The sequence below is a fragment of the Rhinatrema bivittatum genome, chromosome 2 (assembly GCF_901001135.1).
Source record: "Rhinatrema bivittatum chromosome 2, aRhiBiv1.1, whole genome shotgun sequence".
NCBI lineage: Eukaryota > Metazoa > Chordata > Amphibia > Gymnophiona > Rhinatrematidae > Rhinatrema > Rhinatrema bivittatum.
This window is the reverse complement of record NC_042616.1, coordinates 451,558,675-451,575,392: the sequence shown is the minus strand read 5'-3', so window position 1 is coordinate 451,575,392 and position 16,718 is coordinate 451,558,675. Positions and strand designations below refer to the sequence as shown.

The following is a 16,718-nucleotide window of genomic DNA, read 5'->3' as shown; positions in this document are numbered from 1 at the left end:
AACCTGTTCCGTAGGAAAAAAATCAGCAGAACCAGGGGTCACGATTTGAAGCTCCAGGGAGGAAGATTCAGAACCAATGTCAGGAAGTATTTCTTCACGGAGAGGGTGGTGGACGCCTAGAATGCCCTTCCGGAGGATGTGGTGAAGACCAGAACTGTGAAGGACTTCAAAGGGGCGTGGGATAAACACTGTGGATCCATAAAGTCAAGAGGCCGCCAATGAAGAGTGGGTGACGCGCCAGAATGACGGCTACTGCCTGGAGACAATACCCTTATTCAATAAACATACACATGCTTACTGTGACTCCAACATCGCTCTAAGCTTCAACAGCAAGAGGAAATGTGGAAAAATGGATTTACACTCACAAAGAGGGGAGTAGCTGGCTTGTTACGGCGGTTACTACCCCAAACCAAATAAGCCTGATGCTTCACCTTCAATGCATATACAGCATAGTTCTCTGCTTCAACGGCATGGGAGAAGACTGATACATCACGCATTTCCAGCATAGCTCCCTGCTTCAACAGCAGGGGAGAAGAAAAACAACCAATAAGGACTGTATAACATAGTCTGGGTAAAACAAATAAGCATAGGTGTAGCTTGCTTATTGCGGCGGTTACTACCCCTACTACCCCTAACTAATCAAGCTAGATATTTCAATGGTGGGGGTGGAAGGGAAATAGAACCAAGAGCTAAGAGAAACAGATAAGTATGAGAGAAAAAAATGTGTGAAGCTTGCTGGGCAGACTGGATGGGCCGTTTGGTCTTCTTCTGCCGTCATTTCTATGTTTCTATGTTTCTATGTTGTGTTGTAAGGGCACCGATGAGTGTATACAACCTGGTTAGCAAGGGTGCAAACATCAATGGCTCCGGTGTCGGTATGGGGGCCGGCACCGATGGCTGTAGATCTCGGAGGGCATCGAGTACTTCCTGGTGGATAAAACCGTCCAGTTCCTCCCTGAAAGCTGGTGTTGATAGCATAGCTACAGGGGGTGGCAGGCTAGGCATTACTGGCTGCTCCACAGGGATCTGTGGGGGCTCAGTACCCGACACCGATATCGGTGGGGATCGCCTTGGTTGTTTCCGGTGTAGAGGCACACAGACACTGTATGGGTTGGTAATCGACATGGTTCAGGGACATTCCGGACAGTTTTGGAAACCTGTTTTCATAATGGCAGGGAAGAGGCCCAAAATTGGACGATGGCCTGCGGGCAGTGAAAAAAGTGGCGGCGGGAACCGACCCGGAGTAATATTTCTACTCACCGAACAGTGGAAAAACTTTTTCCCGATGGGAGACCCCTATGAGGGAATGATTTCTGAAGTAAATTAAATATATCTTCCGTGAGGAAATGTGTGTGAGAATTCTCACAGAGCTCCTAACCGTGAGGTAAATTGCAGCGTGGAAAAAAAGACCGAAGGGAAACCCCTGTGGGTCGAGGGATCACAGCATGCTGGGCATGCTCAGTGTGCCAGTCAAAAGTTCTAGAAACTTTGGCAGAAAAGTTTTCCGTGATAGGGCTCCGTCCAGTGACGTCACCCATATGTGAGGACTACCATCCTGCTTGTCCTGGGAGAAACAAATTTCCTGAGGGAAATATAACAAGGGTTATATTACCATTTTAGAAAAACTGGGGAAGGATCTACCTAATCCTGCCTCCTATAGGCCCATTTCCCTTTTGAATTATGAAGCTAAACCTTTTGCAAAAAGTACTGGCAGACAGGTTAAGTCTAGTATTTCCTTAAATTATCTCTTCAAATCAAATAGGTTTTGAGAAGGGGTGCTCAATTAGTGTAAATATGTCCAAATTGATAATAGCAATGGAAAAAAGCATTAAAAAAAAGATGTCCAACAATGGTGGTTGGATTTGATTCGGAAAAAGCTTTCGACAGAGTGTCATGGGAATATATTTTTTTTCATTCCTGGGGAGGTATGGTTTTCAGGGGGAGATAATATAAAAATTTAATTTATCTGTTATATCAGAGACTGAGATCTGCTATAATAGCTAATGGTCAGATTTTGGATGGTTTCCCATTACATCGTGGAACCAGGCAGGGATGTCCATTGTCGTCATTACTATACATCCTCTTGGTTGATCCTCTGTTAAAAAAGATAGCATCAGACTCCTCTGCGAAAGGTTTTAGATTAGGCAACCAAGAAGTTACAGTGGCGGCCTTTGCAGACAATGTTCTGGTATTTCTGTCATCCCCACAGGAGTCTTTGGAGGGAGTCCTGAGAAATCATACATTTGGGGATTTCTCAGGGCTGAAGATTAATGTTGACAAATCTGAGGCATTGTAAATATGTGGTAATCTGAAAGGGAACTGGAAGGGCATGTTTCCCTTGAAATGGATAGAACGGATGATGAGATACGTGGGGATTATACTCTCAAAGGAAACAGATAAATTGTATGAGGCAAACATTTCAGTTTCTTAAGAATATGGAACAGAAACTGAAAAACTGGTTCTCCTTACCCTTGTCTCTGACTCGGATAATTCACTTGATAAAAATGATGGAATTGCTGAAATGGCTTTATGTAATGCAACAGTTTCCAATATGGTTGAAAAAAAAACAGACTTAATTCTTAATTGTTATATGAGGAAATTCCTGTGGGGAGCACATAAAGCTAGGGTTCCTGTAAGTACCTTAATGAAGGTCAAAAATCAAGGAGAAATGAGTTGCTCAAATTGGAGAGACTATAATCTAGCATGTGTTTTAAGGAATATAAAGGATTGGCTATCTGGTACAAGTTTCTTTTTCCCCCAATGATTTCATAAAAGAATGGCTATTTCCTTATTGGCCAGGGAATATTATTCAAGTAAAATGTTCAGAAGTGACATTAAATTGTAAACAGAGTTTACTTATACGGGTGGGGAGAAAAGCATGGAGTTTTTTATGTAAACAAAAGCTGTGTAAGTCAGAGTATTGTACCCTTTCTTGACCTTGAGAGATAACCCTCAGTTTTTACTGGGGTTAGATAAGTTGTTCCAAACATGAAGCAACAAAGGTATTATAGGAATACACCAAGGGGCAGATTTTAAAAGGCTCGGACAAGTCCCGGGGCTTGCAAAAAGGGGCGGGGGGGGGGGGGGGGGGGGGATGTGGCCGGAACCTCCAGGCACAGCAGCCATTTGCCGCTGTGCCTGGGATCATGGCCAGCCATTGGCCGGTGTGTAAGCTACGCCTGCCGGGAGGCAGGCACAACTTACCCAAAAAAGGTAAGGTGGGGTTCTAGGTAGGGCTGGGGGGGCGAGTTAGGTAGGGGAAGGTGGGGGGAGACGGAAGGAAAGTTCCCTCCGAGGCCGCTCCAATTTCGGAGCGGCCTTGGAGGGAACGGAGGAAGGCTATAAGGCTCGGCATGCGCAAGTTGCACAATTGTGCACCCCCTTGCACATGCCGACCCTGGACTTTATAACATAAATATATGCCCACACGCACCTTTTAAAATTTGGCCCCAAATGTTCTTAGGAAATACAAACATTAAAAGCTTTAAGGATCTTCAAGACACTTTAACCTTGTCTCTAAAGATTTCTATGCATATCTGCAGGATTGGCACTATGTGCAATCATTATGTAAGAAAAAATCTGTTTCATTTTTTTGCTTATGAATAGGAAATATTTACAAAAAAGGGGGAAGAGTAATTCTTGCTCATCTCTCAATAAAGTAATCCAAACTATACATAATGATAAAGTATTGGCTGATTTAAACGATAAATGTAAAAAACAGGCTGAGATAACTATAGAATAATGGAGATTCTGAATATATTGCAAGATTACATTTCTGTGGCAGAAAATGTATCAACAAGCGAAACAGGTTATAAATTAATTCACTGTATATATATGCCTAGAACCTGGTTATATGCAGCCAAATTATGTGATACTGACAAATGTTTAAAATGTCTGGACAAAAAAGGTTCCTTTTTCCATTGTTTATGGGAATATGTGAAGATTTCTAAGTTCTGGGAGGAGATCCTGGCAGAGTTGGGCCAGATGGTAGCTTGGTCTATTCCAAGGTTGCCTTGTGTGTGTCTGCTGGGTTTATTTGACAATATAATGGAGATCTTAACTGAAAATAAGAAGACATTTGTTAGCACTTCCTTTTTACTGGCTGTTCAGACTATTCTGGCTCTTTGGATCTCCTCGAAAGTGCCAACAAGTGCTCAGTGGAAGGCACATCTAACCAAGCTGCTGCAATTTGAATATCTGTCTGCAATAAATAAGTCAAATTAGTCTTGACAAAGGTGTATGAATATCTGGCAAGATATTGGTATACTCTAGCTGATCCTATACGAGACTGTTTTAAGCAGTTATGATTGAGTTTGTGGAAGTGGATTCCCTTTGGTTAAACTTGAAGATCGGTGGAACTGATAATATGGTTAATGGGTTTGCTTGATAAGTTAGATTATTTCCTTGCTTGCTTCTTAGTGGTGGAAATTAGGGGGAAGGGAAAGGTGAATTGGGGAGATAAGATAAGTTGATGATTTAGTTAAAGATGTATGAATACTCGATATTTGTACAGTGTTATAACTTGTTCTTGTTGGAAAATGAACAAAAACATGATTGAAAAAAAATAAGGCTTAGGGATAGGTATTGTTGGATAGAATAAAACAGAGTTTGTTCCTTCTATGTTCTAATAATATCTAGACATGGCTATGTTTCCCCCCATAATGTGGGCTACAATGGATTTATTGGATATGTAACTTGTATTTGTTACTGCTTCTTTTCTTTCTTTTTTCCCCTTTGGTTACCATTATTCTTGATTTATTTCATTTTTTAAATGAATAAACCTAATAAAAATTTAAATAAAAAAAAAAAGTTGTAGCCTGGAATTGTGTGCAAGAAGCTTGCATACACAAAAGACTCTTGAGAGTTACACTTACTTGGGTTCTCGACCAGCTAAGATCATCTGAAAGATGCCGACACAGGCACCCCGTTTTCCTTCCCAGTACTCTGGACTGGGGTCTAGTCTCTCTAGCACGTCAAAGGCCTTGGCCGAGTAGTAGAACTGACCCATCTGCAGAGGAAGAAAAAATGTTAGTATTAGGAAGGGGATGGGGAGAAATAAGATGGTTACTAGGTTGTGACACTGTCTGAATTTCAAAGCAAGGAAGAATCTAACACACAAACAGCAGTCCATGATATTAAGTAGGAGGAACAAAATCTTAAAATAAATAAAAATAAAAATAAGTTTAAAAAAAGTGCCTGCGGTTGGGTTCAGGAAACGGACGCTCAGTTAAGAAGTGTCTGTTTCCTGAACCCCTGGCTGTTCATTGTCAAGGAGGCGCAAGTGACTCTAGCGCATCCTTGACAATGAGACCCCTAATTTAAATATTGCATGGCGCCCTCAGGAGGGGTGTCTGGGAGCGAGTTAGGAAAGTGGGCGCTGAGTGTTCAGTGCCCGCTTTCAGTGCATTTTAATTGCATCGGCCCCTATGTTAGCTGGTCTCTTTTTGGTAGTGGGAGAAAAAAAATCAGAAACTCAGAGAACTGGTGATAATTAAGCAATTTTGTGGTCTGTCTATAAGAAAGAGAAAAGTTTAAAAATGTGCATTTTTTAAAACATGGATAGCTCTTAAAGTAAATCCTTATTACCTAGCTTATGCAACAGAATAGTTAGGGTACACAATTTCCTTGTACTTAATCAGAAATAACAAAGCAGAGTTGCTTATCTGTAACAGGTATTCTGAGGAGAGCAGGATTTCAGTCCTCACATATAGGTGACATCATCCGATGGAGCCCAGCTCAGAACTTTTATGCCATAGTTTCTAGATCTTTGGCTGTGCCTCACTGGGCATGCCCATCATGCCAATATACCACATATGTCCAGGAAGGGACCACTTGTCTTGTTCATTAGCATGATAAGCAGAAACCAACTCCAAGGGGAGGTGGGTGGGTTTCACGAGGACTGATATCCTGCTGTCCTTGGAGAACACTTCTTATATGTAAGCAACTCTGCATTCTCAAGGACAAGCAGGAAGACAGTCCTCACATGTGGGGAATCCCTAGCTACAGACTGCCCCAAACAAAAGAAAGGGGTGCAACAACAAATGCCATTGGGCATAATATACAATTTTTGTTAGCAACAAGCCTTTTGACCATTTTCTCAATAGCTGTAGCCTGGAACAAAAACAGGCACAAAAAGGGAGTTGATTCTACACCTAAAACAAATTCTGCAGGACAGACAGGTCAAACCTACTGCCACGTTAGGAGTCCCTGGGTAAATAGTAGTGAGAGATGAATGTGTGGATAGAACTCCATGTCACAACCTTACAGATCTCCTTCATAGAGGCCAACCTTAGGAAAACCACAGATGCTGCTATGGCTTGGACAGCCTTGACATGGCCCACCAGATTCAGTCCCACCTGGGTATAACAAATGCAATCTGCTAGCCAATTAGATACTGTCTGTTTGACTAAGGCAATCCTCATTTGTTGGCATAAAAATAAACAAAAAGCTGGATGGACCTTCTATGGGCTTCAGTCCACTCCAGGTAGAAGGCCAAGGCTCTGTTGTAGTCCAAACTGTCCAGTGCTTGTTCACCTTGGCGGAGTTGTGACCTGGGAAAAATGTTGGAAGGACGATTGACTGCTTACAATGAAATTCTGATACCACTTTAAGCAGGAACTTGGGATGGGTATGCAGAACCACCCTATCATGTTAAAACTTGGTATAAGGTAGATAGGTTACTAGAGCCCGGAGCTCACATCCTGCATGCTGAAGTGACTGCCACCAAAAATACGACCTTCCAGGTCAGCTTCTACAGATCACAGGAGTGCAGTGGCTCAAAGGGACCTTTCATCAATTGGAACAGAATCACACTGAGGTTCCAAGACATGGTTGGAGGCCTGATGAGCGGCTTCAAATGAAGCAAGTTCCACATAATATAAACAACAAAGGCTGTACAGAAATGGGTCTAACTTCTACATGCAGGTGACATTTGCCAGTTGCACTGAGGTGAACTCTTACTGAGTTGGTCTACGGATAAACGAAGAAAGTAATCAAGCAGTTTTGTGTCGAGCAGAAGAAAAGATCCTCCACTTCAATCTATAGGACTTCCCAGTGTAAACCTTTCTTGAAGCTAAAAGAACTCAAGACATATCCTCTGATTGATCAAGAGATTGCAAGGACAGCCTCTCAACATTTAGGCAGTGAGAGCCAAGGATTTAATGTTGGGATGACACTACCTGCCCTGATTTTGAATGATGAGATCTAAGGAATTCCCCAAACTGATTGGTTCCCTGATGGACATCTCCGTGAGAAGTGGGAACCAAATTTGTCTCGGCCAAAAGGAGCTATGAGAATCATAGACCCCCAGTTTTCTCTTAGCTTCAACAGAATCTTCATGACTAGCATTATTTGAGAATATGCATATAGCAGGCCCTTGCCCCAGTGGGCAAAGGCTTCTGAAGCTAGTTTGTCCTTTACCCTTTTCCTGGAACAAACAGAACTTTCTGTTCAGAGGGGATGCAAACAGATCTACCACTAGAGTGCCACTCTCACTAGTGTGTGGAATATCTTGTTTCCTAACCCTACTGCCACCCCCACCTGGTCCACAGGACATTCTCCATACTTGTCAGATATGTGGCCCTGAGAACCATCTTTTGGGAGATGATCCAATTCCACAAATGGATAGTGGAATTTGGACCAGGTATTCTTCCATGTGTTCCTCTTTTTGGGATCCCATATATTTCCTGAACGCTGTTCTTTTTGCCTTTATTTTTTCAGCCACCTTCTTTGAAAACCAAATCAGTTTCTTTTTGCTTGTACATTTGTTTATTTTTCTAACATTTAGATTTGTTGCCTTTGTAATAGCTCCTTTTAATTTGGTTCACTATTGTTCACCTCTCCCATTTTCTCCCAGTCTTTCAGTTCTTCTTCCACGTACATCCCCATTTTGTCAAAGTCCATATTGTTGAAATTCAGAACTCGGGTCTTCATGTGACTTCTCTGTATCTTAGTTGCAATATTAAACCATATCTCTGATGATCATTGGTGCTCATGTGGCTAACAATCTCTAAAAGCCTTTAGAGTATACCAAATTGCCCTCAGCTCCAAGAAGTTTATCTGATAAAGTTTTTCCTGAATAGACCAAAGATCTTGGGTGTGGAGTCTCTCTATATGAGCTCTACATGAATTCCCCAACCCAGGTTGGACATATCATTGGTAAGGACAGTTTCAATTGGAGAAATTTGAAAGGGTATGCTCCTGTTCAGATTGGAATTGTCCCACCACCAGGAAAGGGTGTCCCTGAGTGGTTGTGAGACATGGATGCTGTCTCATAGATCCTGAGTGCCTACAGCCAATATGATGTTAGGATCCATTGAGCTCTCCTTATTTGGAGATATGCCAAGGGAGATAGGATGTACAGTTGATACAATGAGGCCCAATATCCTTAGCATGTCCCATGATGATATCTGCTGACTCATCTTGTTCCTTTCCACTGTGGACAGTCTTTTATTGTAGAAGAAAGGCTCTTGCCTGAGTCATGTCTAGCAGAGCTCTGATAAACTCCAATTGAGAGAACAGGCTCAAGTGGGACTTGGGGTAGTTGATGATGAACCCCAGTAACTCCAACACCCAGAAGGTCATGCACATCCATTCTATGGCACCTGCTTGTAATCAGCTCTTGACTAGTCAATTGTTCAGGTAGGAATATACATGCACTCCATTTTCACAGGTGTGCCACCATTATTGCAAAGCATTTGGTGAAGACACATGGGACTGCTAGGCCAAAAGACAGCATGTGATACCGGATGGCCTACATTTGACAGTGGCATGAAAGAAGATCCTAAGTTAGAAAATCTGGTCATATATCATTAGACATTTAAAACTACAGGATGGGGGTGGCAGAAGGTGGCCAACGAAATTGGAATGCCACCCCTGAGCAATACAGGAAGTGAAAACAGATAATAAAATCAATCAGCTCTACATTCCACACTTAAGCAAACTTGACTAAGAAGATAAGCAAACCAAGGGAAGAAAGCTGTAAAGTTATGACCACAAATGCTCGTAGCCTGGGCAACAAAATACCAGATCTGCAGGCACTAATGATGGAATCAGACTTGGACACTGTTGTCATTATGGAGACATGGTTCATGGAGCCACATAACTGGGATATGGCCATCCCGGGCTATAACTTATTAAGGAAGGACAGAGAGGACAGAAAAGGGGGAAGAGTAGCATTTTATGTCAAAAACAATATCATTGCAATCGAAATGCAAGCGATGTGGTGTAGGGAGGAAGCATTAGGGACTATCCTAAAACAAGATGGGTTCTTCCATTTACACTGGTGTGATCTCCAACCCAAATTGAAGACCTGGATCGAGAACTGGTGAAAGACATCTAAAAGGTGGGAAAGAAGGGAGAAGTATTGATTGTTGGAGATTTTAATCTGCCAGATGTAGACTAAAGCATCCCTTCTGTGGAATTTGTAAGAAGTAGAGAGATAGTGGATGGACTTCAAGGGGCTCTGCTCAAACAAATGGTAATGAAACCAACGAAGGAGGTGTGAACTCGACCTAGTGCTCACTAATGGGGATAATGTCTCTAATGTCTGGACTGGTACCCACCTGAGCCCCAGTGATCATCAGACAGTATGGTTTGATACTACGAATAAGAAACAGAAAAATCACACGAAGACCTGAGTTCTGAATTTAAAAAATATGGATTTTAAGAACATAAGAAATTGCCATGCTGGGTCAGACCAAGGTGTCCATCAAGCCCAGCATCTTGTTTCCAACAGAGGCCAAACCAGGTTACAAGAACCTGGCAAGTATCCAAATACTAAGAAGATCCCATGCTACTGATGCCAGTAATAGCAGGAGCCATTCCCTAAGTCAATTTAATTAATAGCAGTTAACGGACTTCTCCTCCAAGAACTTATCCAAACCCTTTTTGAACTCAGCTACATTAATTGCACTAACCACATCCTCTGGCAACAAATTCCAGAGCTTAATTGTACGTTGAGTGAAAAAGAATTTTCTCCGATTAGTCTTAAATGTGCTACTTGCTAACTTCATGGAGTGCCCCCTAGCCCTTCTGTACATTTTTGTACCCTTATCCATTATGCAGTTCCTGTTAACTCATGAAGTTGTAATGTTAAGCCTGTTGCTTTTGCTATCTCTTTCACGTGTTTCTTGTAAAGCTCGTTGCTGCATTATGTATTATTGTAAACCGAGGTGATGTTCCAAACGTGCCGCGGTTTATAAAAACCCTTAAATAAATAAATAAAAATAAATATTATCCGAAAGTGTAAATAACCAATTCACATCTACTCATTCAAGACCTCTCATGATTTTAAAGACCTCTATCATATCCACCCTCAGCCATCTCTTCTCCAAGCTGAACAGCCCTAATCTCTTTAGCCTTTCCTCACAGGGGAGTGCATTGGCCTGTTCCATCTCCTTTATCATTTTGGTCGCCCTTCTCTGTACCTTCTCCAGTGCAACTATATCTTTTTTGAGATGCGGTGACCAGAAATGTACATAATACTCAAGGTATGGTCTCACCATGGAGCAATACAGAGGCATTATGACATTTTCCATTTTCTTCACCATTCCCTTCCTAATAATTCCTAACATTGTTTGCTTTTTTGACTGCTGCAGCACACTGAGCTGAAGATTTCAATGTATTATCCACTATGATGCCTAGATCTTTTCCTGGGTGGTAGTTCCTAATATGGAACCTAACATTGTGTAACTACAGCAAGGGTTATTTTTCCCTATATGCACAACACCTTGCACTTGTCCACCTTCAATTTCATCTGCCATTTGGATGTCCAATCTTCCAGTCTTGCAAGGTCCTCCTGCAATGTATCACAATCCGCTTGTGATTTAACTACTCTGAATAATTTTGTATCATCTGCAAATTTGATAACCTCACTAGTCATATTTATAAATGATCTGGAAAGGAATATATTGAAAAGCACCGGTCCAAGTAAAGATCCCTGAAGCACTTTTGACAAAATGGTAATGTACCTGGAAGATTTAAAACTAATAGGAGAAAGTTCTTTTTCACTCAACGCACAATTAAACTCTGGAATTTGTTGCCAGAGGATGTGGTTAGTGCAGTTTTATTTATTTATTACATTTGGAGTTTCAGCATCCGAGAGTGCAAAAGAAGGAACGGACATGCTCCCCTGACGAAGAAAGAACACTTTTTCGAAACACGGCTGTGTTGGGAGATAAGTCTTTGTCATCAATTTTATAGTGGCATTTACAGAATACAAAGCTGGCGTCTATATGAAATTCTCCAGATTGGAGATTTAAAAGATATCTCTCCCCACCGGTTAGGTCATGAGGTAGTCCACCTAAGATAAGCCTTTAAAGAAAAGCCTCTTTTACAAAAAACCGGGTAGACCTAACAAACGTGGTGGAGATTACACAATTTTTAAAGAAAATGAATCACATAAAATATTGAATAAAATTATTTCAAAAAACAGTACAAAATAAAGAGAGTGGGAGGGAGGTAAGTTAATGATTACACTGAAAAATAAGAAGCAAGGCCGTGGAGGCATGCATCTATATATATGAAACTTACCTCGTCTCTCTTTAAATTATTTATCAATTATTTATAATTATGTGGACAGTTCACAAGAACACAAAATTAGGTGAGATTATAATTATTTTGGGATACACATATATCATGAATTTTTGGTTTCACCTTTAGCGGAGATAGATATTAGTAACCTGTTCTAATAAAAACATAAGGTTGTTGTGATTAATCTGGAATTTTAACCAATCCCCCAGTATTTGGATTAGGCAAGCTAAATTATAGAATCTGATATTAGCAAACTCCTTTTATTTTAGGAGAAATCAAAACACAAAAACGTAGCTGCGCCCTCTTACCACCCCAAAAAAATTGTGAACAAATTTTCTGAAGAAAACAGATGTCCTCCTTCTTCAGAAAAAGAAGCATCATCATCAGTAAATACAATCATTTAGGTATCAAAATCATTTTGACCAGAGCCAAATGACCCTGTAACTGGACAATTTATGTTATGTTCGTGGACCCTTGGGCCGGTTGGGACAGAGGATGGAGTGCTGTAGAGGTCCACAGCAAGTGTCCCAACCAGGAGGCGGTTCGGAGACTCGGAGCAAGCTGAGATACTGGACTACGGTGGAGTCCTATATGACCAAGGACTCGATACCCAATGGGAGGACGGACGACGCTGGACCCTGGTGATTGAAGAATCTTCACCCTGGAGACCGGCACTCCCCCGGGAGGAGCCCTTAGGAGTCCAGCCGCTGGGACTTTTGGAGATTCACCCTGGAAGCCGGAGTCCCCCCAGAAGGAGCCCGTAGGGACACGGCCGCTGAGACTTAGGAGACTCCCTGAAGGTTTGAAGATGGTCTGGATGCAGGCGCCTCCTGTAGGTCGTAGGTTCCAGACGGCTGGCGCCTCCAGCAGGTCGTAGGTAGTCTCTGTAGAGAAGTTGAAGAAAATCCAAAAACCGGTCCAGGAGTCTGAGTCCAAAGAGTGGTCCGCAGCCAGTCCAGGGGTCAATGTCCAGAGAGCGGTCCAAAGCCAGTCCAGGGGTTAATGTCCAGAGAGCGGTCCAAAGTCAGTCCAGGGGTCGGTGTCCAGAAGAATCAATCCAGCAAGGAGGGCGGAGCAGAAGCAGGCCGAAGAACCAGAACCAAGGATGAAGCGGAGGGGAGTCAGGAGACAAGCCGGGTCGGAACAAAGAGCAATCCAGGAATGCAGCAACAACAAACCGGAGACCAGGAACCTTGTTGCAAGGCGAAGATCTTCTCTGAGCTGCAGGGTGATATACCCTGCAGCGTCTGACGTCATCTGCCGGCAGTCCTTGGTTTTCCCGCGCTGGCCCCTTTAAGAGAGGAGTCCCTACGCGCGCGCGCCTGGGGGGCGGGGCCAGCGATGGGAGTCGGCGGCATCTCCCTCGCGGTGGAGACGCCGTGGCAGGCAGCAGGACAGGCCCAGGGGGCTGCAGAGAGTGTCGCACGGGCCGGGCCGGCCCCGAGGTGAGTGGCCCGGTCCCATAACAATTTAGACTGAAATGCTAATAAGAGAGGGATAATATTACAATTGTTTCATAAAGCTGGGTTTTTATGAATTTTGACCCCCAAATACATAACAGTATCTTTCGCCTATGCTAATGGAAAATTAATCCAAGAGTCACGAAGATGATTACCAATATCCATCGCTTCTGATTTAGTAAGATTTCATTTTAAACCTGAAAAGGCCCCAAAATCAGAGAAGTGTTTCAAAAGTAATGGAAGAATAACATGAGCATTTGAGAGGACCATCAACATATCATCCGCAAAAAGGAGTAATTTTAACTCATGGGACCCCAGGGCAACTTTATTTATAGCCATATCCTGTTTGATTTTACACACCAATGGCTCCAAAGATAAAACAAACAAAATGGGGGAAAGAGGACAGCTTTGGCGTGTTCCTCTTCCTAGATTAAATACAGAGGAGGTGATATCATTATTGCAAATAAAAGCTTTAGGAGTCTGGTAAAGAAGCTGAACAGCATGTATGAAGGAGCCCTCAAATCCAAAAGCCTTTAAGGAGCTAAATAAGAATTCCCAGGCCACCCTATTGAAGGCTTTTGAAGCATCAGAACAGATCAGTAACGGGTCCACTACTTTCCGAGCCTGACATGTTTCTAAGGGTAAAAGTAACCGTCGGATATTAGAAAGAGGTTTCTGACCAAATACAAAGCCTATTTATTCTGGGGATATTAAATCTGGCAAAATATGCTTTAATTGTTTAGCTAAGATCTTAGCATAAATTTTTACGTCCTGATTTATAGAGATTAGTCTATACGACCCAGGATCCGTTAGGTCCCTCCTAGGCTTGGGCAGAATAGTTATAGCTGCAATTGACATAGAATCCAGAATTGTACGAGTTTGGATCATATGATTAAAAAGAGCACAAATATAAAATAAAGAGGTCAGTTTGTCCGGACCCGGAGATTTGTGCAATTTCAAACTCTTAATAACTAAAGAAACCTCTGAAGTACTAATTGATTTGTGCAAAATATTGACTTGTGTAGGCAATAAACAGGGCAGTTGTAATCGTTCAAAAACACATTTTGGCGCCCTAAATCAGGGATTTCCTTGCAATATAGCACATGATAAAAATCCCGAAATACACCCCCTATATCCTGGGTCGAGGTGGCATATGAACCATTGGGTCTCTTAATTCGACTGATATATTTAGATTGAGAATGTGACCTAGTGAGGTTGGCAAGCAGGCGCCCTGGTTTGTTGCCATGTTGAAACAATTTATGCTTGTAGATAAAATGGGTACCAGCCGCTTTCTGAAGAAGGAGATCATTAAGAAATATCTGAACCTCTCGGAACCTAAGTCTCCATTCTTCAGAATTTGTTCTACTTCACTGATTCTTGTAGTATTCCATTTTTTTACTCAATTCCAAAATTCATTGATTCCTCTGTTTCCTTTTCAGACACACATATTGAATAATTTCCCCCCTCATTACCACCTTTGCAGTCTCCCAGAACAAAGTGGGGTCCATCCCTATGCTGCTGATTGGCCTCCGTGAAAAACTTTAATTTCTCCTGCAAAAATTGCGGGAAGTCAATCTCCATGCAGAGCCATTCTGGCATCCTCCATTTCAAAAAAGAGAATCATGCCTTGAGGGAGCCCCTAAAGAACAGAGGACCGGGCAATGGTCCGAAATCACTGACTGCCCTATTTCCACAGAATTGAGATTGTTAAAAAGTGATTCTGAAATTAGAATGTAATCAATTCTGGATTTAGTGGGGTGTGCTCTGGTATAGTGGGTATAGTCTCTTTCTTCAGGGTGATGTGTTCGCCAGGCATCCAGCAAGGAAAATGCTTCACAAATAAAGGGGATACCCTTCCCTGGACCCAAACGAGGTAAGACTGATGCTGAGCACTTACCCAACTGGGGGTCAAAAATACAGTTAAAATCACATCCAATAATCAACGGACTGGAGCTCAAGCTTGAAATACATGTGATTATGTTGGTAAAGAAACTGTAGTCACATTTGTTGGAAGCATAAACAGATGCTAGAAAGCAGAGTTGCTTACCTGTAACAGGTGTTCTCCCAGGACAGCAGGATGTTAGTCCTCACATATGGGTGACATCATCAGGATTGAGCCCAATCACGGAACACTTTTGCCAAAGTTTCTAGAACTTTGACTGGCACACTGAGCATGCCCAGTGTGCCACCAACCCTGCATCCAGCAGGGGTCCCTCCTCAGTCTCGTTTGTAGCAAATGTACCAGCAAAAAATAAAATAAGAAAACATAAGCGACCCCAACTCCGTGGGGTGGCGGGCAGGTTTCGTGAGGACTAACATCCTGCTGTCCTGGGAGAACACCTGTTACAGGTAAGCAACTCTGCTTTCTCCCATGACAAGCAGGATGGTAGTCCTCATATATGGGTGAATAGCGAGCTATAGGATACCCGAGTAAGTGAACCAAAAGCACTCAACGACGTGCAACAGGCACAACAACAGGGCTGGATTGGGGTATGAGGGTAGCCAGAAGTGGGTCGCAGGAAGGAAGTTGTGTTATTAAACTGGAAACAAATTACACAGGACAGACTGGCCAAAGATGGAATCCTGCCTGCCAGCCTTGTTGAGACAGTAATGAGCTGCAAAGGTATGGAGAGAGCTCCATGTGGCAGCTCTGCAGATGTCAGCAAGAGGTACAGAACGGAGGTGCGCTACTGACGTTGCCATAGCTCTTACTGAATGTGCTTTTACGCGTCCCTGTAGCGGAAGGCCTGATTGTTGGTAGCAGAAGGTAATACAGTCCGCCAACCAGGTGGACAGGGTCTGTTTGCCCACCGGAACTCCCAGTTTGGTTTTATCGAAGGAAATAAACTGTTGGGTGGACTTCCTATGGGCTGTAGTGCATTCCAAATAAAAAGCGAGCGCAAGTTTACAGTCCAAGGAATGTAGAGACTGTTCACCTGGGTGTGAATGGGGTTTTGGAAAAAATGTGGGTAGTATTATGGATTGATTTAAGTGGAAATTAGACACTACCTTTGGTAGAAATTTAGGGTGAATGCGTAGTACCACATGATCATGGAGAAAGTTTGTGTAAGGTGGGTAAGTTACCAGCGCCTGTAGTTCACTGACTCTACGAGCTGATGTTAAAGCAAGTAGGAAGAGTACTTTCCATGTGAGATGACGTAGCTCATAGGAGTGTAGGGGCTCAAACGGAGGTTGCATGAGCCGTGCTAGTACCACATTGAGGTCCCAAGCCAGAACCAGAGGATGCAGTGGAGGCTTCAGTTGGAGTAAGCCTCCAAGGGATTGTGCCGAGATCGGAGCATCCCCTATGCCTTTGTGGTAAGTTGCTATGGTGCTGACATGCACTCGAATGGAGGAAGTTTGTAGATCGGACTCCAAAAGGTTCCAGAGGTAGTCCAGGAACAAGGATCTATTTCCTTGGTCGTGTACCACAAGGAAAAACTTTTCCTTTAGAACGATAAGATTTCCTAGTAGAAGGCTTTCGTGAAGCTACGAGTACCTGGGACACAGTGGCTGAAAGGTTTAGGGATTGTAGTATCAACCTTTCAACATCCATGCCGTCAGAGACAGGGAGTGGTGGTTTGGATGATGTAACAACCCGTTGTTCTGCATTATCAGAGTTGGATCTGTGCCCAGGCGAATTGGTTGTCGGATTGATAGGTCGTGTAGGATGGGAAACCAAACCTGTCGCAGTCAGTGAGGGGCTATGAGGATCATTATGCCCCG

The 16,718-nt window shown here is 42.8% G+C and overlaps 1 protein-coding gene across 2 annotated transcripts in view; it reads right to left on the bottom strand.

The window, feature by feature from the left end:
• Positions 1-16,718, bottom strand: part of TTC26 (tetratricopeptide repeat domain 26) — a 258,672-nt gene that overhangs the window by 14,505 nt on the left and 227,449 nt on the right. For both annotated transcript variants that reach the window (XM_029590355.1, XM_029590356.1), the window contains one exon: positions 4,875-5,008. In XM_029590355.1, coding sequence (XP_029446215.1) covers positions 4,875-5,008 — 134 coding nt within the window. The remainder of the gene's footprint in view (positions 1-4,874; positions 5,009-16,718) is intronic.